This window comes from Oncorhynchus gorbuscha, linkage group LG25, assembly GCF_021184085.1.
Source record: "Oncorhynchus gorbuscha isolate QuinsamMale2020 ecotype Even-year linkage group LG25, OgorEven_v1.0, whole genome shotgun sequence".
In the NCBI taxonomy this organism is placed as follows: domain Eukaryota; kingdom Metazoa; phylum Chordata; class Actinopteri; order Salmoniformes; family Salmonidae; genus Oncorhynchus; species Oncorhynchus gorbuscha.
Window position 1 is genome coordinate 11,351,913 of NC_060197.1, and position 27,881 is coordinate 11,379,793.

The window sequence follows — 27,881 nt, forward strand, 5'->3', positions numbered from 1 at the left end:
AACATTCCAATACATTCTCATACACCCACACACATCCACATTCTCTCTCTCTAGCGGCAATCGCAAATCTCTCTCTCTCATGCAAACACTCACACTGACACACACACACTCAAACGCAAGCTCGCATAATTGCAATCGCTCTCTGTCTCTCACACACACACACACACACACACACACACACACACACACACACACACACACACACACACACACACACACACACACACACACACACACACACACTCACACCTTTTGCATTTGTACACTACATGCATCTCTACACACACACACACACACATTTTAGCGGCCGAGTGTCGACACACCCTGGGATGGGGAACACACACAATCCTGCGCACACTCAGGGAGTATAAGTCTCGGTCCCCTTTTGCATTTGTAGCGGGCTAGTGATGCATCTCTAATACCACAGGCTGGGGTGGAATTCATTTAGCGGCCCAGTGTCGAGCAGTGAGTGGGCGATATTAAACCCTGGGATGGGGAACCTGTCTGCATGGAAATCACTACTAATCCTGCGCTCAGCTACGCAGATGACTCAGGGAGTATAAGTGAAAGTTCCCTGCAGACCCGAGCAAGGAAAGATTAGCAGAATTAATAGTTAGAGGGAGGAGGCGAGATGGAAGGGAAACCCTGTTGAGGGTCTGGAGGGAAGTGTAGAGACAGTGTCTGGAGATGGGGTAATGTGCCCAGACATGTGTCTGTACATTTAGATGGTAGTGTAAACCCTGTGCCCAGACATGTGTCTGGACTACATTTAGATGGAAGTGGAAACCCTGTGCCCAGACATGTGTCTGGACTACATTTAGATGGAAGTGTAAACCCTGTGCCCAGACATGTGTCTGGACTACATTTAGATGGAAGTGTAAACCCTGTGCACAGACATGTGTCTGGACTACATTTAGATGGAAGTGTAAACCCTGTGCACAGACATGTGTCTGGACTACATTTAGATGGAAGTGTAAACCCTGTGCCCAGACATGTTCTGGACTACATTTAGATGGAAGTGTAAACCCTGTGCCCAGACATGTGTCTGGACTACATTTAGATGGAAGTGTAAACCCTGTGCCCAGACATTTAGATGGAAGTGTAAACCCTGTGCCCAGACATGTTCTGGACTACATTTAGATGGAAGTGTAAACCCTGTGCCCAGACATGTGTCCTTTAGATGGAAGTGTAAACCCTCCACCCTCTCCGAGTTGGGCATCTCCGGCGCGGCCCACGCTTGGATTGCGTCCTACCTGACAGGTCGCTCCTACCAGGTGGCGTGGCGAGAATCTGTCTCCTCACCACGCGCTCTCACCACTGGTGTCCCCCAGGGCTCTGTTCTTGGCCCTCTCCTATTCTCGCTATACACCAAGTCACTTGGCTCTGTCATAACCTCACATGGTCTCTCTTATCATTGCTATGCAGACGACACACAATTAATCTTCTCCTTTCCCCCTTCTGATGACCAGGTGGCGAATCGCATCTCTACATGTCTGGCAGACATATCAGTGTGGATGACGGATCACCACCTCAAGCTGAACCTCGGCAAGACGGAGCTGCTCTTCCTCCCGGGGAAGGACTGCCCGTTCCATGATCTCGCCATCACGGTTGACAACTCCATTGTGTCCTCCTCCCAGAGCGCCAAGAACCTTGGCGTGATCCTGGACAACACCCTGTCGTTCTCAACCAACATCAAGGCGGTGGCCCGTTCCTGTAGGTTCATGCTCTACAACATCCGCAGAGTACGACCCTGCCTCACACAGGAAGCGGCGCAGGTCCTAATCCAGGCACTTGTCATCTCCTGTCTGGATTACTGCAACTCGCTGTTGGCTGGGCTCCCTGCCTGTGCCATTAAACCCCTTCAACTCATCCAGAGCGCCGCAGCCCGTCTGGTGTTCAACCTTCCCAAGTTCTCTCACGTCACCCCGCTCCTCCGTTCTCTCCACTGGCTTCCAGTTGAAGCTCGCATCCGCTACAAGACCATGGTGCTTGCCTACGGAGCTGTGAGGGGAACGGCACCTCAGTACCTCCAGGCTCTGATCAGGCCCTACACCCAAACAAGGGCACTGCGTTCATCCACCTCTGGCCTGCTCGCCTCCCTACCACTGAGGAAGTACAGCTCCCGCTCAGCCCAGTCAAAACTGTTCGCTGCCCTGGCCCCCCAATGGTGGAACAAACTCCCTCACGACGCCAGGACAGCGGAGTCAATCACCACCTTCCGGAGACACCTGAAACCCCACCTCTTTAAGGAATACCTAGGATAGGATAAGTAATCCCTCTCACCCCCCCCCTTAAGTTTTAGATGCACTATTGTTAAGTGACTGTCCCACTGGATGTCATAAGGTGAATGCACCAATTTGTAAGTCGCTCTGGATAAGAGCGTCTGCTAAATGACTTAAATGTAAATGTAATGTGTCTGGACTACATTTAGATGGAAGTGTAAACCCTGTGCCCAGACATGTGTCTGGACTACATTTAGATGGAAGTGTAAACCCTGTGCCCAGACATGTGTCTGGACTACATTTAGCCTAACAGGTAACACACTGCAGGCAGAGATGAGAGGTCTCTCTTTAGCACCGTCTCATGTTCCCTTCACATTAAATCAATCCCAGCATGCCCTCTGCCTCGTTGACAAGTATCCCACTGCGCTGGTTAGTTACTCTGTGGCTGTAATAACACACATACTGTACATACTGCCTGAGACGATACAACACATACACAGTGGAAAACAGTTGCATGTTCTCTGTTTGATCAACTCCCCCACAGTACAGGAGGAGGAGGAGTCCCATTCCATTACTCCTCCTATTACAGCAGTGGGAACTGCTTTTGAGGGGGATCATTTACATATTGGAGAAGCGTCTGTTGACATTTTTAGAGTGGAGAGAGATGAAGTGAGCGGATTTTACACAGCCCCCCCCCCCACACACACACACACACACACACACACACACACACACACACACAGCTTCCTTCAGACTATACACTCTAAACTCTCAACCTGCAGGAGTGAATGTGTGTGTCTGTGTGCGCGCGGGCATGCATGTGTGTTTAAAGGGCAGAGGCCCCCAAGGGCCCATCTGAGCCTGATCAGGGCTCCGGGCCCCTACAGCCATGATAATCCTACACACACACGTACATACAAACACCGGGACCGGATTAGCAGAAAGAGATGGGGGAAGGCCGTGAGACAGGAAAATAGAAAGTCGCAAGAGAGAGAGAAGAAGAGAGACACAGCATTGACAGACAAAACAGAATTAGCTTTTCTTATAAGATATCAGCATCAGGAAAAATAAATAGAAAACTTTTATCTGGAAAGCCCTTGAAAGCACTGAAGGACAAAGGAGCCCTTAGAGTGACGCAAGGCAGCGGAAGAGAACAGACAGATGGAGAGAGCAGAAAGTAAAGGAGAGAGGGAGCAGAGAGAGTAAAGGAGAGAGGGAGCAGAGAGAGTAAAGGAGAGAGGGAGGAGAGAGAGTAAAGGAGAGAGGGAGGAGAGAGAGTAAAGGAGAGAGGGAGGACAGACAGTAAAGGAGAGGGAGGAGAGAGAGTAAAGGAGAGAGGGAGGACAGAGAGTAAAGGAGAGAGGGGGGAGAGAGAGTAAAGGAGAGAGGGAGGAGAGAGAGTAAAGGAGAGAGGGAGGAGAGAGAGTAAAGGAGAGAGGGAGGACAGAGAGTAAAGGAGAGAGGGAGGAGAGAGAGTAAATGAGAGAGTAAAGGAGAGAGGGAGGACAGAGAGTAAAGGAGAGAGGGAGGAGAGAGAGTAAAGGAGAGAGGGAGCAGAGAGAGTAAAGGACAGAGGGAGCAGAGAGAGTAAAGGAGAGAGGGAGCAGAGAGAGTAAAGGAGAGAGGGAGGAGAGAAAGTAAAGGAGAGAGGGAGGAGAGAGAGTAAAGGAGAGAGGGAGGAGAGAGGGAGGAGAGAGTAAAGGAGAGAGGGAGGAGAGAGTAAAGGAGAGAGGGAGGACAGAGAGTAAAGGAGAGAGGGAGGACAGAGAGTAAAGGAGAGAGGGAGGACAGAGAGTAAAGGAGAGAGGGAGGAGAGAGGGAGGACAGAGAGTAAAGGAGAGAGGAAGGACAGAGAGTAAAGGAGAGAGGGAGGAGAGAGAGAGGGAGGAGAGAGTAAAGGAGAGAGGGAGGAGAGAGTAAAGGAGAGAGGGAGGAGAGACAGTAAAGGAGAGAGGGAGGAGAGAGTAAAGGAGAGAGGGAGGAGAGAGAGTAAAGGAGAGAGGGAGGAGAGAGAAAGGAGAGAGGGAGGACAGAGAGTAAAGGAGAGAGGGAGGAGAGAGAGAGTAAAGGAGAGAGGGAGGAGAGAGAGTAAAGGAGAGAGAGAGAGGGAGAGAGGAGAGAGAGTAAAGGAGAGAAAGTAAAGGAGAGAGAGAGTAAAGGAGAGAGTAAAGGAGAGGGGAGGAGAGAGAGTAAAGGAGAGAGGGAGGAGAGGGGAGAGAGAGGAGAGAGTAAAGGAGGGAGGAGAGGGAGGGAGGAGAGAGAGTAAAGGAGAGAGGGAGGAGAGAGTAAAGGAGAGAGGGAGGAGAGAGGAGAGAGGAGGAAAGAGAAAGGAGAGAGGAGGAGAGAGAGTAAAGGAGAGAGAGTAAAGGAGAGAGGGAGGAGAGAGGGTAAAGGAGAGAGGGAGGAGAGAGAGAGAGAGGAGTAAAGGAGAGAGGAGAGGAGAGAGGAGAGAGAGTAAAGGAGAGAGGGACTAGAGAGGGAGGAGAGAGAGTAAAGGAGAGAAAGTAAAGGAGAGAGGGAGGAGAGAAAGTAAAGGAGAGAGGGAGGGGAGAGAGTAAAGGAGAGAGGGAGGAGAGAGAGTAAAGGAGAGAGGGAGGAGAGAGAGTAAAGGAGAGAGGGAGGAGAGAGAGTAAAGGAGAGAGGGAGAGAGAGAGAGAGGGAGGAGAGAGAGTAAAGGAGAGAGGGAGGAGAGAGAGGGAGGAGAGAAAGAAAGGAGAGAGGGAGGAGAGAGAGTAAAGGAGAGAGGGAGGAGAGAGAGTAAAGGAGAGTAAAGGAGAGAGGGAGGAGAGAGAGTAAAAGAGAGAGGGGGAGAGAGTAAAGGAGAGAGGGAGGAGTAAAGGAGAGAGGGAGGAGAGAAAGTAAAGGAGAGAGGGAGGAGAGAGAGTAAAGGAGAGAGGGAGGAGAGAGAGGGAGAGAGGGAGGAGAGAGTAAAGGAGAGAGGGAGGAGAGAAAGTAAAGGAGAGAGGGAGGAGAGAGAGGGAGGAGAGAGAGTAAAGGAGAGAGGGAGGAGAGAGGAGAAAGAGAGAGTAAATGAGAGAGGGGAGGGGGAGAGAGAGGAGTAAAGGAGAGAGGGAGGAGAGAAAGAGAGAGGGAGGACAGAGAGTAAAGGAGAGAGGGAGGAGAGAGAGTAAAGGAGAGAGGGAGGAGAGAAAGTAAAGGAGAGAGGGAGGAGAGAGAGTAAAGGAGAGAGGGGGGAGAGTAAAGGAGAGAGGGAGGAGAGGAGAGAGGAGGAGTAAAGGAAAGAGAGAGGGAGGAGAGGAGAGTAAAGGAAAGAGAGGGGGAGGAGAGAGGGAGGAGTAAAGGAGAGAGGGAGGAGAGAATAAAGGAGAGAGGGAGGAGAGAGGGAGGGAGAGAGAGTTGTAAAGGAGAGAGGAGAGAGAGAGGAGGAGAGGGAGGAGAGAGAGTAAAGGAGAGGGAGGGAGAGAGAGGAAGAGGAGAGAGGGAGGAGAGAGAGTAAAGGAGGGAGGAGAGAGAGAGTAAAGGAGGGAGAGGGGAGGAGAGAGAGAAGGAAAGAGGGGGACAGGAGTAGGAAAGAGAGTAAAGAGAGAGAGGGAGGAGAGAGTAAAGGAGAGAGGGAGGAGAGAGAGTAAAGGAAAGGGGAGAGAGTAAAGGAAAGAGGGGAGAGAGAGGGAGAGAGTAGAGAGAGTAAAGGAGAGAGGAGGAGAGAGAGTAAAGTAAAGGAGAGGAGGAGAGGGAGAGAGGAGAGAGTAAAGGAGAGAGGAGGAGGAGAGAGTAAAGGAGAGAGGGAGAGAGAGTAAAGGAGAGAGGGAGGAGAGAGAGAAAGTAAAGGAGAGAGGGAGGAGAGAGAGTAAAAGGAGAGAGGGAGGAGAGAGAGTAAAGGAGAGATGGAGGAGAGAGAGAGAGAGTAAAGGAGAGAGGGAGGAGAGAGAGAGAGAGAGTAAAGGAGAGAGGGAGGAGAGAGAGTAAAGGAGAGAGGGAGGAGAGAGAGAGGGAGGAGAGAGAGTAAAGGAGAGAGGGAGGAGAGAGAGTAAAGGAGAGAGGGAGGAGAGAGAGTAAAGGAGAGAGGGAGGAGAGAGAGTAAAGGAGAGGAGAGGAGAGGAGAGAGAGGGAGAGAGAGAGTAAAGGAGAGAGGGAGGAGAGAGAGTAAAGGAGAGAGGGAGGAGAGAGAGTAAAGGAGAGAGGGAGGAGAGAGAGTAAAGGAGAGAGGGAGGAGAGAGGGGGAGAGAGTAAAGGGAGAGGGAGGAGAGAGAGAGAGAGGGAGGAGAGAGAGTAAAGGAGAGAGGGAGGAGAGAGAGGAAAGGAGAGAGGGGGAGAGAGTAAAGGAGAGAGGGGAGAGAGAAAGGAGAGAGGAGGAGAGAGAGTAAAGGAGAGAGGGAGGAGAGAGAGTAAAGGAGAGAGGGAGGAGAGAGGGAGGAGAAAGGAGAGAGGGAGGAGAGAGAGGAGAGAGGGAGGAGAGAGAGTAAAGGAGAGAGGGGAGAGAGAGTAAAGGAGAGAGGGAGGAGAGAGAGTAAAGGAAAGGGAGAGAGAGGAGAGAGAGAGAGAGAGAGGGAGGAGAGAGAGTAAAGGAGTAAAGGAGAGGGAGGAGAGAGAGTAAAGGAGAGAGGGAGGAGAGAGTAAAGGAGAGAGGAGAAAGGAGAGAGGGAGGAGAGAGTAAAGGAGAGAGGGAGGGAGGAGAGTAAAGGAGAGAGGGAGGAGAAAGGAGAGAGAGGAGAGAGGGAGGAGAGAGAGTAAAGGAGAGAGGGAGGAGAGAGAGAGAGAGTAAAGGAGAGAGGAAGAGAGAAAGGAGAGAGGGAGGAGAGAGAGTAAAGGAGAGAGGGAGGAGAGAGAGAGGGAGGAGAGAGAAAGGAGAGAGGGAGGAGAGAGGGAGGAGAGAGTAAAGGAGAGAGGGGAGAGAGAAAGAGAGGGAGGAGAGAGTAAAGGAGAGGGAGGAGAGAGTAAAGGAGAGAGGGAGGAGAGAGAAAGGAGAGAGAGGAGAGAGAGAGAGAGAGTAAAGGAGAGAGAGAGGGAGGAGAGAGGAGAGGAGGAGAGAGGAGAGAGGAGAGAGAGGGAGAGAGTAAAGGAGAGAGGGAGGAGAGAGAGTAAAGGAGAGAGGGAGGAGAGAGAGTAAAGGAGAGAGGAGGAGAGAGAAAAGGAGAGAGGGAGAGAGAGAGAGTAAAGGAGAGAGGGAGGAGAGAGGGAGGAGAGAGAGAGTAAAAGGAGAGAGGGAGGAGAGAGAGTAAAGGAGAGAGGGGACAGAGAGTAAAGGAGAGAGGGAGGAGAGGAGAGAGGGAGGAGAGAGAGTAAAGGAGAGAGGGAGTAAGAGGAGAGAGAGTAAAGGAGGAGAGAGGAGGAGAGAGAGTAAAGAGAGGGAGGAGAGAGGGAGGACAGAGAGTAAAGGAGAGAGGGAGGAGAGAGTAAAGGAGAGAGGGAGAGGAGGGAGAGTAAAGGAGAGAGGGAGGAGGAGAGAGTAGGAGGGAGGAGAGGAGAGGGAGGACAGAGAGTAAAGGAGAGGAGAGAGAGTAAAGGAGAGGGAGGACAGAGAGTAAAGGAGAGAGGGAGGACAGAGAGTAAAGGAGAGAGAGGGAGAGGAGAGAGGGAGGACAGAGAGTAAAGGAGAGAGGGAGGACAGAGAGTAAAGGGAGGAGAGAGAGTAAAGGAGAGAGGGAGGAGAGAGAGTAAAGTAAGGAGAGAGGGGAGGAGAGAGTAAAGGAGAGAGGGAGGAGAGAGAGTAAAGGAGAGAGGGAGGAGAGAAAGTAAAGGAGAGAGTAAAGGAGAGAGGGAGGAGAGAAAGTAAAGGAGAGAGGGAGGAGAGAGAGTAAAGGAGAGAGGGAGGAGAGAGGGAGGAGAGAGTAAAGGAGAGAGGGAGGACAGAGAGTAAAGGAGAGAGGGAGGAGAGAGTAAAGGAGAGAGGGAGGACAGAGAGTAAAGGACAGAGGGAGGAGAGAGGGAGGACAGAGAGTAAAGGAGAGAGGGAGGACAGAGAGTAAAGGAGAGAGGGAGGAGAGAGAGTAAAGGAGAGAGGGAGGAGAGAGAGTAAAGGAGAGAGGGAGGACAGAGAGTAAAGGAGAGAGGGAGGAGAGAGTAAAGGAGAGAGGGAGGACAGAGAGTAAAGGAGAGAGGGAGGAGAGAGTAAAGGAGAGAGGGAGGACAGAGAGTAAAGGAGAGAGGGAGGAGAGAGAGAGCACTTCATAGGAATCCACTACAAGGACGTACCAGAGAGGCCCTTGACTGAAGTGTGAAGCACAGCAGAAAATAACCATGTGTGTGTGTGTGTGTGTGTGTGTGTGTGTGTGTGTGTGTGTGTGTGTGTGTGTGTGTGTGTGTGTGTGTGTGTGTGTGTGTGTGTGTGTGTGTGTGTGTGTGTGTGTGTGTGTATGTGCGCGTGCATGTGTGACACGCTCTCCATATGTTCAATCACTCACTCACTCGTACACACTCTTGTAAACTCCCGCACAGATAAACACACTAGGGCTGTCCCCAACAAAAACATATATTGGTCGACCAAGAGTCGTCTGTTCTTGGTTGAATTTTAAAAAAAAGTGTATTGTTAAATAAATCAACCACAGTAGATGTAGGATAAAAATGAAGACACACAAATTACTAAAAAAAAGAAGGAGCCAGAGATCAATATTGCCTAAACAGAAGGGGGGAAAACCTGGTCCTCCTGCTGCTCACTGTTTCTGGCCTTTGCAAACAATCGACCAGTTGACTAAATGGAGTCAGCCCTAAAGCACACACAAATGCATTAAGGGCAACCAAGCTAGTCTACACACTACTGCACACCGGAGAATTACACCAGCTATCTAATTAAAAACCATCCTAACTCAGAGAGGTTTAGAGGTGGGGAAACACAAACATTACCTACAATAACACACACACACAACCCACCTGGGCATGTAGAGGACCCTCTCTGCCACCACGAAGCCCACCCTGAAGAAGAGGTTACTGGCAGGGATGAAGGGAAAGACCAGGAACAACACCCCCAGCAACACCTCCCTATTCTCCAACCTCTACAGAAGGGGGGGGGGGGAGCGAGAGAAAGTGTGAGAGGTTAGCACATCCATAGGAAAAACAGAGCTTAAAATTCCCACATTTAATCGTTTCGCCTGTGGCCTTCATGTTGTATGCAGTAGCACGCATACTGACCAGTGTTTGAATACATGATGTGCATGTAAGCAGGCCCACTTCAAACAGCAGTGGAAATAGATCAATGGCATATTCGTTATACATGCCACACTTAGTTACTGAGCATATCTGACTGACGCCGATTGAGTAGATCATTAAAAACAGTTCATTCATTTGAAATCTACGCTGCGTCGAACCGATTCATTTTTAATAAGAGTGAAAAGCCCCCTCTGTATTTTTCCATTCTGAACATAGCTGGCGTAGTTGTTAGAACAAACAGAAGCTAATTGGTCTAATGACTGTGCCCTCAGTAATGGCGTTGATTCCCTCGTTAAATTACAGTTACAAAGCCGCGGTGTCTTAATTAAGCCGCCGGTCCAATCCACGCCCCATTCTCTTGTCAACAAGCCTAATCACACTGCGGGACGTACAGCATGCGGACATAGATAGGATCACACACTAGTCGACTACAGACACACACGCATAGAAGCACACAGACTGGGGGCTAGATATTATGACATAGATAGGATCACACACTAGTCGACTACAGACACACACGCATGGAAGCACACAGACTGGGGGCTAGATATTATGACATAGATAGGATCACACACTAGTCGACTACAGACACACACGCATGGAAGCACACAGACTGGGGGCTAGATATTATGACATAGATAGGATCACACACTAGTCGACTACAGACACACACGCATGGAAGCACACAGACTGGGGGCTAGATATTATGCCATAGATAGGATCACACACTAGTCGACTACAGACACACACGCATGGAAGCACACAGACTGGGGGCTAGATATTATGCCATAGATAGGATCACACATTAGTCGACTACAGACACACACGCATGGAAGCACACAGACTGGGGGCTAGATATTATGACATAGATAGGATCACACACTAGTCGACTACAGACACACACGCATGGAAGCACACAGACTGGGGGCTAGATATTATGCCATAGATAGGATCACACACTAGTCGACTACAGACACACACACATGGAAGCACACAGACTGGGGGCTAGATATTATGCCATAGATAGGATCACACACTAGTCGACTACAGACACACACGCATGGAAGCACACAGACTGGGGGCTAGATATTATGCCATAGATAGGATCACACAGTAATTAACACATGCACACACACTCTCCCCCACTCAACCGTGCTGCTCTAAACAGTGTGATCCCATACACTAGGCAGTGGAGTGGACCAGTGAATGGGTGCGGGAGGTTGTCTCTCCCCATGTGTCATTGGTTCCCTGTATGTCATTCCAACACAGCCCGTCAGGGGACTCTCTCTCTCTCTTGCACACACAAAATCTCTCTCGCACTCTCACTCCTCCTCCTCCTCTTCTTCTTCTTCCTATTCTCCCTGTACATCTCAACTCTGCTGTAGACGAGAGCAATGTCTCAACTGCTTCTCCGTTACCATGGAGACGGCAGCAGGCGCCTGTACAACGTCTGTCACAATACAGCTGCTTTAACCTTGCACACCTTTCTCCCTCCATCCTCCTCATCCTCTCTATCATCTGTTCATCTCCTCTCTGGTTCTTTCGCCCTGTCAATCTCTCCATATCTTTACCACTCATCTCCTCAGTCCTCTACTCTAACTCTTTCCTTTCCATTCTAAATGTCCTCTAGTTTCCCCCCGTCAGTCTACTCCTCCTCTCTTTTCACTCTCCTCTTCTCCTCTTTTCTTCCCTTTCCACCATCCCTCCTTTCCTCTCTCCTCATCTCCCAACCCCTGGTGTAGAGGAATATTCTGTGCTTACAGCCCAGTGCTCCAGATGACTATACTGGGTGGTCAGCAGCAAGGCATTCCTCCCAGATCAGACCCCTCTAGTTCTGGACTCACAACCGTTAGTCCATCCCATTAGAACCCTTCAGAACTGGCTGACTGACATATGTCCCAGTCCACACACACACACTCACCAGCCTTGCCAGGCCAACAGATGGCTAGGCAGTACACACACACACACACACACAGACACACACACACACATGCACGCGAGTACATGTGCACGCACACACGATGCAATCGCCATCACACTACTCCATCCCATCTGGACAAGAGGAATACCTAAGTAAGAATGCCGTTGATGGACTACAGCTCAGCATTTAACACCATAGTACACTCTCCTGTACTCCGTTCACCCACGACTGCGGGGCCATGCACGCCTCCAACTCAATCATCAAGTTTGCAGACGACACAACAGTGGTAGGCTTGATTAGAAACAACGACGAGACGGCCTCCAGGGAGGAGGTGAGGGCCCTCAGGTTATTTTCCTGACACCACACTCTATCACTCAATGTCAGCAAAACAAAAGAGATGATCGTGGACTTCAGGAAACAGGAACCCCCCCCCAATCCACATTGGAGGGACAGCAGGAGTCTTGTCTCCCTCGAAAACAATCACTAGCTTTTACAGGTGCACAATTGAGAGCATCCTGTCGGGCTGTATCACCGCCTGGTACAGCAACTGCACCGCCCACAACCGCAGGGATCTCCAGAGGGTGGTGCGGTCTGTACGCATCACCGGGGGCAAACTACCTGCCCTCCTACACCACCCAATGTCACCGGAAGGCCAAAAAGATCATCAAGGACAACAACCACCCGAGCCACTCTGTTCACCCCGCTATCATCCAGAAGACAAGGTCAGTACAGGTGCATCAAAGCCGGGACAGAGAGATTGAAAAACAGCTTCTATGTCAAGGCCATCAGATTGTTAAACAGCCACCACCTGCACAGAGAGGCGGCTGCCTATCTACAGACTTGATATCATTGGCCACTTTAATACATGGAACACTAGTCACTTTAAGAAAGACACTTTAATAATGTTTACATATATCACAATCCTCATCTCATATGTATATACTGTATCCTACACTATGTATGCTATACTATTGCATCTTAGCCGCTCTGTCACTGCTCATCCATATGTTTTATACTTCCATATTCTCATGCCATTCCTTTACTAGATTGTGTGTATAAGGTTTTGTTGTGGAATTGTTGATATGACTTGTTAGATCCTGCTGCACTGTCGGATCGAGAAGCACAAGAATTTCCCTAACCTCGCAATAACATCTGCTAACCATGTGTATGTGACCAATACATTTTGATTTGACACACACACACAAAATGGGATCCGACCCATCATTTCGAACAGTAAATAGAGCAAATAAACCAACAAACACACTCCACTGTAAGGAGTTGTCTTTCCCTGCCCTCTCACGTACTTGTTCCTCTCAGGCTTTCCCTGCCCTCTCACGTACTTGTTCCTCTCAGGCTTTCCCTGCCCTCTCACGTACTTGTTCCTCTCAGGCTTTCCCTGCCCTCTCACGTACTTGTTCCTCTCAGGCTTTCCCTGCCCTCTCATGTACTTGTTCCTCTCAGGCTTTCCCTGCCCTCTCATGTACTTGTTCCTCTCAGGCTTTCCCTGCCCTCTCACGTACTTGTTCCTCTCAGGCTTTCCCTGCCCTCTCACGTACTTGTTCCTCTCAGGCTTTCTCTGCCCTCTCACGTACTTGTTCCTCTCAGGCTTTCCCTGCCCTCTCATGTACTTGTTCCTCTCAGGCTTTCCCTGCCCTCTCATGTACTTGTTCCTCTCAGGCTTTCCCTGCCCTCTCATGTACTTGTTCCTCTCAGGCTTTCCCTGCCCTCTCATGTACTTGTTCCTCTCAGGCTTTCCCTGCCCTCTCATGTACTTGTTCCTCTCAGGCTTTCCCTGCCCTCTCACGTACTTGTTCCTCTCAGGCTTTCCCTGCCCTCTCACGTACTTGTTCCTCTCAGGCTTTCCCTGCCCTCTCACGTACTTGTTCCTCTCAGGCTTTCTCTGCCCTCTCACGTACTTGTTCCTCTCAGGCTTTCCCTGCCCTCTCATGTACTTGTTCCTCTCAGGCTTTCCCTGCCCTCTCATGTACTTGTTCCTCTCAGGCTTTCCCTGCCCTCTCATGTACTTGTTCCTCTCAGGCTTTCCCTGCCCTCTCATGTACTTGTTCCTCTCAGGCTTTCTCTGCCCTCTCACGTACTTGTTCTTCTCAGGCTTTCCCTGCCCTCTCACGTACTTGTTCCTCTCAGGCTTTCCCTGCCTTGTCACGTACTTGTTCCTCTCAGGCTTTCCCTGCCCTCTCACGTACTTGTTCCTCTCAAGCTTTCCTTGCCCTCTCACATACTTGTTCCTCTCAAGCTTTCCCTGCCCTCTCACGTACTTGTTCCTCTCAGGCTTTCCCTGCCCTCTCACGTACTTGTTCCTCTCAGGCTTTCCCTGCCCTCTCACGTACTTGTTCCTCTCAGGCTTTCCCTGCCCTCTCACGTACTTGTTCCTCTCAGGCTTTCTCTGCCCTCTCACGTACTTGTTCCTCTCAGGCTTTCCCTGCCCTCTCATGTACTTGTTCCTCTCAGGCTTTCCCTGCCCTCTCATGTACTTGTTCCTCTCAGGCTTTCCCTGCCCTCTCATGTACTTGTTCCTCTCAGGCTTTCCCTGCCCTCTCATGTACTTGTTCCTCTCAGGCTTTCTCTGCCCTCTCACGTACTTGTTCTTCTCAGGCTTTCCCTGCCCTCTCACGTACTTGTTCCTCTCAGGCTTTCCCTGCCTTCTCACGTACTTGTTCCTCTCAGGCTTTCCCTGCCCTCTCACGTACTTGTTCCTCTCAGGCTTTCCCTGGCTTCTCACATACTTGTTCCTCTCAGGCTTTCCCTGCCCTCTCACGTACTTGTTCCTCTCAGACTTTCCCTGCCCTCTCACGTACTTGTTCCTCTCAGGCTTTCCCTGCCCTCTCATGTACTTGTTCCTCTCAGGCTTTCCCTGCCCTCTCACGTACTTGTTCCTCTCAGGCTTTCCCTGCCCTCTCACATACTTGTTCCTTTCAGGCTTTCCCTGCCCTCTCTTGTACTTGTTCCTCTCAGGCTTTCCCTGCCCTCTCACGTACTTGTTCCTCTCAGCCAGCTGTTGGTTCCATGAGTTTGCTATACTGTATGCCTTTGCTGATGATGTACTGACCCCCCACACCACCTGTGTCAATGGTAAGGGATAGAAATCAGGAAGTCACCGAACCTGGAAGTGGTCATTCTAATTCTATGACATTGACCATGTTGCACGATTATGATTTTTCAACACTGATACCGATACCGATTATTGGAGGACCAAAAAAAGCTGATACCGATTAAATCGGACAATTACGACAATACTGAATTAACATTTTTTTAACTTAATATAATACATCAATCAAATCAATTTAGCCTCAAGTAAATAATGAAACATGTTCAATTTGTTGGAGAAGAAAGTAAAAGTGCAATATGTGCCATGTAAAAAAGCTAACGTTTAAGTTCCTTGCTCAGAACATAAGAACATATGAAAGCTGGTGGTTCCTTTAATTAGAGTCTTCAATATTCCCAGGTAAGAAGTTTTAGGTTGAGGTTATTATAGGAATTATAGGACTATTTCTCTCTATACCATTTGTATTTCATATACCTTTGACTATTGGATGTTCTTATAGGCACTTTAGTATTGCCAGTGTAACAGTATAGCTTCTGTCCCTCTCCTCGCCCCTACCTGGGCTTGAACCAGGAACACATTGACAACAGCCACCCTCGAAGCATCGTTACCAATCGCTCCACAAAAGCCGCGGCCCTTGCAGAGCAAGGGGAACAACTACTCCAAGTCTCAGAGTGAGTGACGTTTGAAATGCTATTGGCGCGCACCCCACTAACTAGCTAGCCACTTCACATCGGTTACACCAGCCTAATCTCGGGAGTTGATAAGCTTAAAGTCATAAACAGCGCAATGCTTAAAGCATTGCGAAGAGCTGCTGGCAAACGCATGAAAGTGCTGTTTGAATGAATGCTTACGAGCCTGCTGCTGCCTACCACCGCTCAGTCAGACCCTTCTCCCCTACACCCGGTGCCGACAGAGATGGCTGCTTCGCATTCCTAGGAAACTATGCAGTATTTTGTTTTTTTACGTGTTATTTCTTACATTGGTCCCCAGGTAATCTTAGGTTTCATTACATACAGCCGGGAGGAACGACTGAATATAAGAGCAACATCAACTCACCATCATTAGGAATATGACCAGGAATATGACTTTCCCGAAGCGGCTCCTGTGTTTTGCCCACCACAATGGATCGGATCCCAGCCGGCGAAACCTAAACATTGTCGCCGTAATAGGGGCAAACAAAGTCTTCTGGTCAGGCTCCGGAGACGGGCACATCGCGCACCACTCCCTAGCATACCACTCGCCAATGTCCAGTCTCTTGACAACATGGTAGATGAAATCCGAGCAAGGGTAGCATTCCAGACAGACATCAGAGACTAACGTTCTTTGCTTCACGGAAACATTGCTCACTCGAGAGACGCTATCGGAGTCGGTGCAGCCAGCTGGTTTCTTCACGCATCGCGCCGACAGAAACAAGCATCTTTCTGGTAAGAAGAGGGGGGTATGCCTTATGATTAATGAGATGTGGTGTGATCATAACAACATACAGGAACTCAAGTCCTTCTGTTCACCTGACTTAGAATTCCTCACAATCAAATGTCGACTGCATTATCTACCAAGGGAATTCTCTTAGATTATAATCACAGCTGTATATATTCCCCCCCAAGCAGACACATCAATGGCCCTGAACAAACTTTATTTGACTCTATGTAAACTGGAAACCACATATCCTGAGGCTGCATTCATTGTAGCTGGGGATTTTAACAAGGCAAATCTGAAAACAAGACTCCCTAAATTCTATCAGCATATCGATTGTGCAACCAGGGCTGGTATAACCCTGGATCCTTGTTATTCTAACTTCTGCGACGCATATAAAGCCCTCCCCCGCCCTGCTTTCGGAAAAGCTGACCACGACTCCATTTTGTTGCTTCCAGCTTACAGACAGAAACTAAAAAAAGAAGCTCCCGCGCTCAGGTCTGTTCAACACTGGTCCGATCAATCTGATTCCACGCTTCAAGACTGCTTCGATCACATGGATTGGGATATGTTCCGCATTGCTTCCAACAACAACATTGACGAATACGCTGATTCGGTGAGCGAGTTCATTAGAAAGTGCATCCGCGATGTCGTACCCAAAGCAACTATTAAAACATTCCCAAACCAGAAACCGTGGATTGATGGCAGCATTCACGCAAAACTGAAAGCGTGAACCACTGCCTTTAACCAGGGCAAGCTGACCGGAAACATGACCGAATACAAACAGTGTAGCTACTCCCTCCGCAAGGCAATCAAACAAGAAAAGCGTCAGTATGGAGACAAAGTAGAGTTGCAATTCAACGGCTCAGACACAAGAGGTATGTGGCAGGGTCTACAGTCAATCACGGATTACAAAAAGAAAACCAGCCCTGTCGCGGACCAGGATGTCTTGCTCCCAGACAGACTAAATAACTTCTTTGCTCAATTTGAGGACAATACAGTGCCACTGACACGGCCCGCTACCAAAACCTGCGGACTCTTCTTTACTGCAGCCGAGTAAAACATTTAAACGTGTTAACCCTCGCAAGGCTGCAGGCCCAGACGGCATCCCCAGCCGCGTCCTCAGAGCATGCGCAGACCAGCTGGCTGGTGTGTTTACGGACATATTCTATCAATCCTTATCCCAGTCTGTTGTTCCCACATGCTTCAAGAGGGCCACCATTGTTCCTGTTCCCAAGAAAGCTAAGGTAACTGAGCTAAATGACTACCACCCCGTAGCATTCACCTCCGTCATCATGAAGTGCTTTGAGAGACTAGTCAAGGACCATATCACCTCCATCCTACCTGACACCCTAGACCCACCCCAATAGGTCCAGAGACGACGCAATCGCAACCACACTGCACACTGCACACTGCCCTAACCCATCTGGACAAGAGGAATACCTATGTGAGAATGCTGTTCAACGACTACAGCTCAGCATTTAACACCATAGTACCCTCCAAACTCGTCATCAAGCTCGAGACCCTGGGTCTCGACCCCGCCCTGTGCACCTGGGTACTGGACTTCCTGACGGGCCGCCAACAACATCTCCACCCCGCTGATCCTCAACACTGGGGCCCCACAAGTGTGCGTTCTGAGCCCTCTCCTATACTCCCTGTTCACCCACGACTGCGTGGCCATGCACGCCTCGAACTCAATCATCAAGTTTGCGGACGACACTACAGTGGTAGGCTTGATTACCAACAACGACGAGACGGCCTACAGGGAGGAGGTGAGGGCCCTCGGAGTGTGGTGTCAGGAAGATAACCTCACACTCAACATCAACAAAACAAAGGAGATGATCGTGGACTTCAGGAAACAGCAGAGGGAGCACCCCCCTATCCACATCGACGGGACAGTAGTGGTGAGGGTAGTAAGTTAAGTTCCTCGGCGTATACATCAAGGACAAACTGAATCGGTCCACCCACACAGACAGCATTGTGAAGGCGGCGCAGCAGTGCCTCTTCAACCTCAGGAGGCTGAAGAAATTTGGCTTGGCAACAAATGCCGTTCTGTACCATCACTCATTCATATATGTACATATATGTACATATTCTTTATCGTTTTACACTTGTGTGTATAAGGTAGTAGTTGTAGAATTGTTAGGTTAGATTACTCGTTGGTTATTAATGCATTGTCGGAACTAAAAGCACAAGCATTTCGTTACATTCGCATTAACATCTACTAACCACGTGTATGCGACAAATACAATTTGATTTGATTTCTATCAAATCATAGACTTAATTATAACGTAATAACACACAGAAATACAAGCCTTAGGTCATTAAAATGGTCAAATCCGGAAACTATCATTTAGAAAATAAAACGTTTATTCTTTCAGTGAAATACGGAACCGTTCCGTATTTTATCTAACGGGTGGCATCAATAAGTCTAAATATTCCTGTTACATTGCACAACCTTCAATCTTATGTCATAATCACGTAAAATTCTGGCAAATTAGTTAGCAACGAGCCAGGCGGCCCAAACTGCTGCATATAACCTGACTCTGCGTGCAATGAACGCAAGAGAAGTGACACAATTTCCCTAGTTTAATATTGCCTGCTAACATGAATTTCTTTTAACGAAATATGCAGGTTTAAAAATATATACTTCCGTGTACTGCTGCATATACCCTGACTCTGTTGCACAGAACGCAAGAGAAGTGACACAATTTCCCTTGTTAAAAGAAATTCATGTTAGCAGGCAATATTAACTAAATATGCAGGTTTAAAAACATATACTTGTGTATTGATTTTAAGAAAGGCATTGATGTTTATGGTTAGGTACACATTGGTGCAATTCGCTTTTTCGCGAATGCGCTTGTTAAATCACCTGTTTGGCGAAGTAGGCTGTGATTCAATGATAAATTAACAGTTACCGCATCGATTATATGCAATGCAGGACAAGCTATGGACAAGCTAGATAAACTAGTTATATCATCCACTATGTGTAGTTAACTAGTGATTGTGTTAAGATTGATTGTTTTTTATAAGATATGTGTATTGCTAGCTAGCACCTTACCTTGGCTCCTTTCTGCACTCGCATAACAGATAGTCAAGCCTGCCACGCAGTCTCCTCGTGGAGTGCAATGTAATCAGCCATGATCGGTGTCCAAAAATGCAGATCACCGATTGTTATGAAAACTTGAAAATCGGCCCTAATTAAATCGGCCATTCCGATTAATCGGTTGACCTCTAATGCAAACCTCAGCAAAAGAGAGAGAGAGAGAAAAACAGAAAATTGAAATAGGGAGGAATGTCTGTCTGTCTGTCTGTCTGTCTGTCTGTCTGTCTGTCTGTCTGTCTGTCTGTCTGTCTGTCTGTCTGTCTGTCTGTCTGTCTGTCTGTCTGTCTGTCTGTCTGTCTGTCTGTCTGTCTGTCTGTCTGTCTGTCTGTCTGTCTGTCTGTCTGTCTGTCTGTCTGTCTGTCTCAAGCACTGATAACTTGTCTTAACAACCAATAACACTAACCAGCCTAATGAGTTTACCCCTGTCTGATTAGTGCACAGCAGAATACCACTGCTGTATTGTAGAGTATGAGTCAGCTTCTCCTACAGTAATCCTGTACCCACCCAGCAGGGGCTGGCCAATTAAATGTTCTCATTTCCTCACTCTTCCCTGCTAATGGAAAAGTTTTCATGCTCCCTCTTCTTCCGCTTCCTCTCTTTTACTCTCCCTTTCATTCGTACTGCGCCTCTCCATTTAGCTTTCCTCACTTGCATTTGTCTTTCCTCATCTTGCTCTGGCATGCACATACGCACACACACCTGACTCCTTTTCTAAACACTTCCTGTTCCCATCACTCACACATGATCACAGAACTCTGTTTGCGCGGGCAATCTAGTCAGTTTGGGGATTCGAAACCAGCGACCTTTCAGTTACTGGCCCGAAGCTCTTAAATGCTAAGGCTACCTGCCGCCTTGTTTCACTTCATTCTCTACAAGAAGATCAGCATATTGAGAAAAGTTACCTACCAAACTACAGGAAGAGAACACAAGAGCTTTCACAATTCTTTCAGCTTTAAACAATTACACTGATGCAAACCAAGGGGTAAAGGGTAAAGAGATCAATATCACAAATGCCATTCGGTGTTGACAGCCGACAGTAGCAGCCAAGACATCTCTCACTCGGTCTGAGTGAGATGGGGACCAAAGGCCTATTCAATAACGATGAATGATGCTTTTGACAAGCAGGCTTGATTGAATAAGGCTTGTAGAATGAGTTCATCTCAGGGGAGAAAGAGAGGAGGGAGAGAGCGAGAGGAGAGAGAGAGAGGGAGGGAGGGTGGATGCACGAAGAGGAGGGTGTCATGTGAGAGCATACCCAATACCCACCTGGCATAGACACACATAGGACACACACTTTTCACACATAATAAGTCTCCTTCTCTAAAGACTGCCTGTCACCACGGCAACGCAGAGAAAGCGTGTACTGTATGTTCATGGTGTGGGTTGCGCAAATAACGTGTGAGAGTTTGAGCAACTCCTTGAACAGAGTGTGGTCTGATTAGAAGGTGAGAGTTTTGATAGCATAGTGTCTGTGTTTAGAAACCTGTGAGTATCAGTGTGTAAAAGCAGGCCTAGTTCAGAAACCCCTAGCTTCTAATGTAGACATCCAAGTACCAGACAGATATAATCAATACACTGTGTACAACACATTCTGAACATTATACTCTTTCCACATAGACTGACTGGGTGAATACTGGTTAAAGCTACGATCCCTTATTGATGTCACTTGTTAAATGCGCTTCAAATCAGAGTAGATGAAGGGGAGGAGACAGGTTAAAGAAGGGGTTTTAAGCCTTGAGACAACTGAGACATGGATTGTGTATGTTTGCCATTCAGAGGGTGAATGGGCAAGACAAAATATTTAAGTGCCTTTGAACGGGGTATGGTAGTAGGTGCCAGACACACCGGTTTGTGTCAAGAACTGCAACACTGCTGGGTTTTTCACGCTCAACAGTTTCCCGTGTGTATCAAGAATGGTCCACCAACCATAGGACATCCAGCCAACTTGACAACTGTGGGAAGCATTGTAGTCAACATGGGCCAGCATCCCAGTGGAACACTTCCGACACCTTGTAGAGTCCACACCGCGACGAATTGAGGCTGTTCTGAGGGCACCTAATCTCCATGTCCATCTCACCTGTAGCGACATGACACAGTGTAGACAGAGGGCGACCATGACCACTCCCAGCAGCAGGGCGGCGACGTTGCGCATGTCCCACAGTGACTCCACCAGGGGTATACTGCCCACCTGCCAGTCATAACACAACACCGTGGGAGACAGCAGCAGCCACGCGTTGAACGCCAACAGGTAGCAGTAGGTCAGGAACCTAGAGGGAGAAGACAAGAGAAGAGGAAAGAACAGAGGCAAATGACAAATAGACAGAGAAAGAGAGGGTTCAAATGTTAACTATTGGTCACATTACATGTACAGGAAGTTGAATCGCACTGTACTAAATCACACGCTATGTTTGTTGACTGCAAACAGCCATTAACCAGTTCATCCTAGGGGGGCGCTGTGTCATTATTGGATAAAAAGACGTGCCCGTTTTAAGCGCAATAATTTGTCACAAAAAGATGCTCGACTATGCATGGAATTGATAGCTTTGGAAAAAAAACACTCTGATGTTTCCAGAACTGCAAAGATATTCACTGTGAGTGCCCTAGAACAGAAGCTTCAGGCAAAACCAAGATGAAACTGCAACCAGGAAATGAGCAGGATTTCTGAGGCTCTGTTTTTCCTTATCTCCTTATATGGCTGTGAATGTGACAGGAATGAGCCTGCCCTTTCTATCGTTTCCCCAAGGTGTCTGCAGCATTGTGACATATTTGTAGGCATATCATTGGAAGATTGACCATAAGAGACTACATTTGCCAAGTGTCCGCACGGTGTCCTGCGTGGAAATTGGTGCGCAAAACTCAGCTGCTGGTATTTTTCCATGGGATTCTGAGACGAAGGCAGGCTTCCACGAACGGCATATCAATGAAGAGATATGTGAAAAAACACCTTGAGGATTGATTCAAACAACGTTTCGGTCGATATTATGGAGTTAATTTGGGAAAAAGTTTGACGTTTTGGTGACTGAATTTTCGGTTAGTTTCGGTAGCCAAATGTGATGTACAAAACAGAGCGATTTGTCCTACACAAAGAATCTTTCAGGAAAAACTGGACATCTGCTATGTAACTGAGAGTCTCCTCATTGAAAACATTCGAAGTTCTTCAAAGGTAAATTATTTTATTTGATTGCTTTTCTGGTTTTTGTGAAAATGTTGCATGCTAATTGCTACGATAAATGCTATGCTAGCTATCAAAACTCTTACACAAATGTTTGATTTTCTATGGTTCAAAAGCATATTTTGAAAATCTGAGATGACAATGTTGTTAAGAAAAGGCTAAGCTTGAGAGCAGGCATATTTATTTCATTTCATTTGCGACTTTTAGAAATCGTTAACGTTGCGTTATGGTAATGAGCCTGAGGGTGTATTCACGATCCCGGATCCGGGATGGGTAAGATCAAGAAGTTAAAGAACATCTTGTTCCTGTTCTGTTGGTCATCGTGTCCTCCGTGAGAGAGGGTGATGGAGTGAAAGAGAGTCCTCCGTGAGTTTAGATATGGGGGTTGTGTCCCAAATGGAACTCTATTTTAACTGGTGCACTACTGTTGACCAGAGCTCTATGGGCCCTGGTCAAAAAGTAGTGCACTACAAAGGCGCCATTTGGGACGTAGAGGTCCGAGCGACTGTGCTATTGATTCTGTCGCACTGGGGGAGCTACCTGAGACCATTACATGGCCACGGACAGAAAGAGAGAGAGGAGGTCTGCTTGACTGAGCAGGAGACAGAGGAGTGAGAGAGGAGATGGGAGGAGTGGGGGAGTAGGGGAAAGTGAAAGGACTGGTAGCTGAAAGAGGAGAATGAGTAATGAAAGAAAACAGAGAGAGGGGAGCGGGAAGTGATAGAGAACACACACAGACACTCACACTGTTAAATCACTAAATGAGTCTCCATTACAGTCAATGGCTGCCCCTTATCATTTAGAACAGATAAGATGGCTCCTCTATGGAAATGGAAAGGCTTCAGCTCCAGTCTGAGTGGGTGGCCGTTCCTCTACTCAAAGACTAACTGGAACAACAAACACAGGGCTGTAAGGAACGGTTCTGTATGAACTGCTCTGTAGCTGAAGCTCTGACTGGAGATGAGTTAGTGAGTTCGGTGTTTGGGATGGTGAACTGTAAGACAACTTTTCAAATGAACATATAGTCGATGTGACTTGAAGTGAAGTGAAACTTTGATTTGACAAAACTGCAAATGGTTAAGGGAATATCTTTTGTACTTCATTGTATTGATAAAAATTAATCCTAACACCCACACAAACTCTCTCACACACACACACACACACACACACACACACACACACACACACACACACACACACACACACACACACACACACACACACACACACACACACACACACACACACACACAAACGCATGCTCTCTCTCACACACACACACACACACACACGCTCTCTCACACACACACACACACACACACACACAAACGCATGCTCTCTCTCACACACACACACACACACACACACACACACACACACACACACACACACACACACACACACACACACACACACACACACACACACACACACACACACACACACACAGATCCCCCTCTACCCACAACCCCCTCTCTCCCGACTAAGCATAACATGCACAGCATTTCCTAACAGAGGAGAAGACACGGCAGGGAGAGAACGAGGGAAGGGAAAAGGGAGAGAGGAAAGTGATGCATGGATGAGATATGAAGATATAGAGAAAGAAAATTAGAGTGAGTGAAAGAAAGAGAAATCAAGAAACAGAGAGAGAGAGAGAGAAACAGCCATCGAAAAAGAGAGACATCGAGACAGAAAAGGGAAAGAGGAAAGAGGAAAGTGATGCATGTTTGGAAAAATAAAAGAAAGAAAAGGAAAGAGAAAGAAAATGGGAGAAGGAGAAAGAGAGTAATCAAGAAACAGAGAGAGAAAATGAGAGAGGGTGAGGGAGTGAAAGAGAGTAATCAAGAAACAGAGAGAGAAAATGAGAGGGTGAGGGAGTGAAAGAGAGTAATCAAGAAAGAGAGAGAGAAAATGAGAGAGGGTGAGGGAGTGAAAGAGAGTAATCAAGAAACAGAGAGAGAAAATGAGAGGGTGAGGGAGTGAAAGAGAGTAATCAAGAAAGAGAGAGAGAAAATGAGAGAAAATGGGGGTGAGGGAGTGAAAGAGAGTAATCAAGAAACAGAGAGAGAAAATGAAAGAGGGTGAGGGAGTGAAAGAGAGTAATCAAGAAACAGAGAGAGAAAATGAAAAGGGAGTGAAAGAGAGTGAGAGGGTGAGGGAGGGAAAGAGAGTAATCAAGAAACAGAGAGAGAAAATGAGAGGGTGAGGGAGTGAAAGAGAGTAATCAAGAAAGAGAGAGAGAAAATGAGAGAGGGTGAGGGAGTGAAAGAGAGTAATCAAGAAACAGAGAGAGAAAATGAGAGGGTGAGGGAGTGAAAGAGAGTAATCAAGAAAGAGAGAGAGAAAATGAGAGAGGGTGAGGGAGTGAAAGAGAGTAATCAAGAAACAGAGAGAGAAAATGAAAGAGGGTGAGGGAGTGAAAGAGAGTAATCAAGAAAGAGAGAGAGAAAATGAGAGGGTGAGGGAGTGAAAGAGAGTAATCAAGAAACAGAGAGAGAAAATGAGAGAGGGTGAGGGAGTAAAAGAGAGTAATCAAGAAACAGAGAGAGAAAATGAGAGGGTGAGGGAGTGAAAGAGAGTAATCAAGAAAGAGAGAGAGAAAATGAGAGAGGGTGAGGGAGTGAAAGAGAGTAATCAAGAAACAGAGAGAGAAAATGAAAGAGGGTGAGGGAGTGAAAGAGAGTAATCAAGAAAGAGAGAGAGAAAATGAGAGGGTGAGGGAGTGAAAGAGAGTAATCAAGAAAGAGAGAGAGAAAATGAGAGAGGGTGAGGGAGTGAAAGAGAGTAATCAAGAAAGAGAGAGAGAAAATGAGAGAGGGTGAGGGAGTGAAAGAGAGTAATCAAGAAAGAGAGAGAGAAAATGAGAGAGGGTGAGGGAGTGAAAGAGAGTAATCAAGAAAGAGAGAGAGAAAATGAGAGAGGGTGAGGGAGTGAAAGAGAGTAATCAAGAAACAGAGAGAGAAAATGAAAGAGGGTGAGGGAGTGAAAGAGAGTAATCAAGAAAGAGAGAGAAAATGAGAGAGGGAGTGAGAGAGTGAAAGAGAGTAATCAAGAAAGAGAGAAGAGATGGAGTGAAAATGAGAGAGAGAGTGAAAGAGGGAGCGTAATCAAGAAAGAGAGGGAAAGTGAGAGAAACAGCCATCGAAAGAGAGAGACATCGAGACAGTGAAAGAATAATGGAGAAAATGAATAGCTGTTGCTGACAGGAGGTTTGAGGACTGTAGCCGTGTCTCCTCGGTCTCCTGTGTTCCAGCATGTTCTCCCTGATCAAGAGTCCTGAATTTAGGTGCCAAACCAACCAGCTAAACAGCCTTAAAGTCTCACACAGTCATGATGTGAGGAGAGCACTCCACACCACTCAGCGCAGAGGACACAGTATGAACTGCTCTGTAGCTGAAGCTCTGATTGGAGATGAGTTGGTGAGTTCGGTGTTGGGGATGGTGAACTGTAAGACAAAACTTTTCAAATGTACACATAGTCGATGTGGTTTGAAGTGAAATGAAACTTTGACTAGACAACACTGCAAACGGGAAAAGGCATATTTGTGTGTTTCAGTGCACTGAAGAAAATGAATCCTAACACCCACACACACGCTCACGGGCACACACACACACGCTCACGGGCACACACACACACGCTCACGGGCACACACACACACACACACACACACACACACACACACACACACACACACACACACACACACACACACACACACACACACACACACACACACACACACACACACACACACACACACACACACACACACACACACACACACACACACACACACACACACACACACACAGTAGGGTGATGTTAGAAGTCATTTGCATGTGTGTGTTTCTGCATCCAAAATGGCACCCAGCCCTATCTCTGAGAACATGAGAACACTGTGACACCCTATCAGCATCCTCCTCCCACTCAGAAGAGCAGCAGCTTCAGAGATATGCAGAGATTACACATTGATTCTCTCTCTGCAGCAAAACAAGCTTTCCCATAGAATAGATAGGGAAAGTCAATTCTCCATTGATTTGGACAGGCGGGTTCAGATCGCCTGTTGATTTGAGAGGGGACGCAGAGTGAATATGAACTGCTGGTATATCATCGATTTATGGAGGAACATCTAATGCCAGAGGAAGCCATTAAGTGATATATTGACAGATTCACCTAACCTCGTGCTATAGCAGATTGAGGGGAAATCCCTGCTGAATGGGAGGCTAGATATGTGCAATGGATGTACAGAATATCAACCTCATCCTTCTGCTTTTGCCACCCAGTCAGGCTGGCTATTGGAGAGAAAGACATACAGATAGACATGCACAAGCATGAACACACACACACACACACACACACACACACACACACACACACACACACACACACACACACACACACACACACACACACACACACACACACACACACACACACACACACACACACACACACACACACACACACACACACACACACACACGGCGACTGACAGAACCAGAGAGTTCAACATGGAGGAGTATGCTCACCAACTGCCATGATCAGACTGGAACGGGACATAGATTCAATTCCCCCCACTGCCCACAACCCGCCACTCCCCCCACTAAACACAACATGCACAGCATTTCCTAACAGAGAGGAGGAGACAGGGCAGGGAGAAGTGGGGGAGGGGAAAAGGGAGAGAGGAAAGTGATGCATGTTTGGGAAAAAAAGAGAAAGAAAATGGGAGAGGGAGAAAGAGAGTAATCAATAAACAGAGAGAGACAGAAGAAAGAGTGAGAGAAATTGAGGGAGTTAAAGAGAGAGAAAGTAATCAAGAAAGAGAGAGAAAATGAGAGGGGGGTGAGGGAGTGAAAGAGAGTAATCAAGAAAGAGAGGGAAAGTGAGAGAAACAGCCCTCGAAAGAGAGAGACATCGAGACAGAGAAAGAATAATGGAGAAAATGAATAGCAGTTGCTGACAGGTAGGTGATGGGAGGTTTGAGGACTGTAGCCGTGTCTCCTCGGTCTCCTGTGTTCCAGCATGTTCTCCCTGATCAAGAGTCCTGAATTCAGGTGTCAAACCAACCAGCTAAACAGCCTTAAAGTCTCACACAGTCATGATGTGAGGAGAGCACTCCACACCACTCAGCGCAGAGGACACTGACACACCAGAAAGACAAATACCCTTGAAATACACTCTCTCTCACACACACACACACACACACACACACAGAGAAAAAGGCAATCACAGACAATGGCACTTGATGTTTAATGGATTAGAATGTGAGTTGCAGTATGACACTCAAGATTCTCAAAAAGCTTTCAGCATTAAATTTGATGTACACACTCAACTAGGCAATTACACACACACACACACACACACATAGGCAATAACACACAAACACACCTGACCTTTATGAGAAACGAGAGAGGAATAGAAAACGCTAAATCGACAGAAAAGTCACTGGTCTGCAACATGGTCAGTTGAAGATTAAAACTCCAAAGCATGCACGCACACACACGCACACACGCACACACACACACACACACACACACACACACACACACACACACACACACACACACACACACACACACACACACACACACACACACACACACACACACACACACACACACACACACACACACACACACACACACACACACACACACACACATTAACCAGGCTGTGACTGTTGCACATAATTTGATAGTTAAAGCTCAAAAACCAAACCTATTATGAATCATTAGTTCTAAAAGAGACATGAGGGGTGCCATAATGAAGTTTGGGAGGGGCTGAGTGCAGGGAAAACGGTCACACGTGGCAGTATTGATAAAGGGAGGAACCGTTTAAGGCCCATATCTCTTAGCTCCCTGCCTAGCAATAAGGATGCA

General features: G+C 47.6%; 1 protein-coding gene across 1 annotated transcript in view; it reads right to left on the bottom strand.

Moving 5' to 3' along the window:
• Positions 1-27,881, bottom strand: part of LOC124013902 (protein O-mannosyl-transferase TMTC1-like) — a 110,458-nt gene that overhangs the window by 31,176 nt on the left and 51,401 nt on the right. The window contains 2 exon segments of the mRNA XM_046328454.1: positions 9,051-9,172; positions 20,908-21,097. Coding sequence (XP_046184410.1) covers positions 9,051-9,172; positions 20,908-21,097 — 312 coding nt within the window.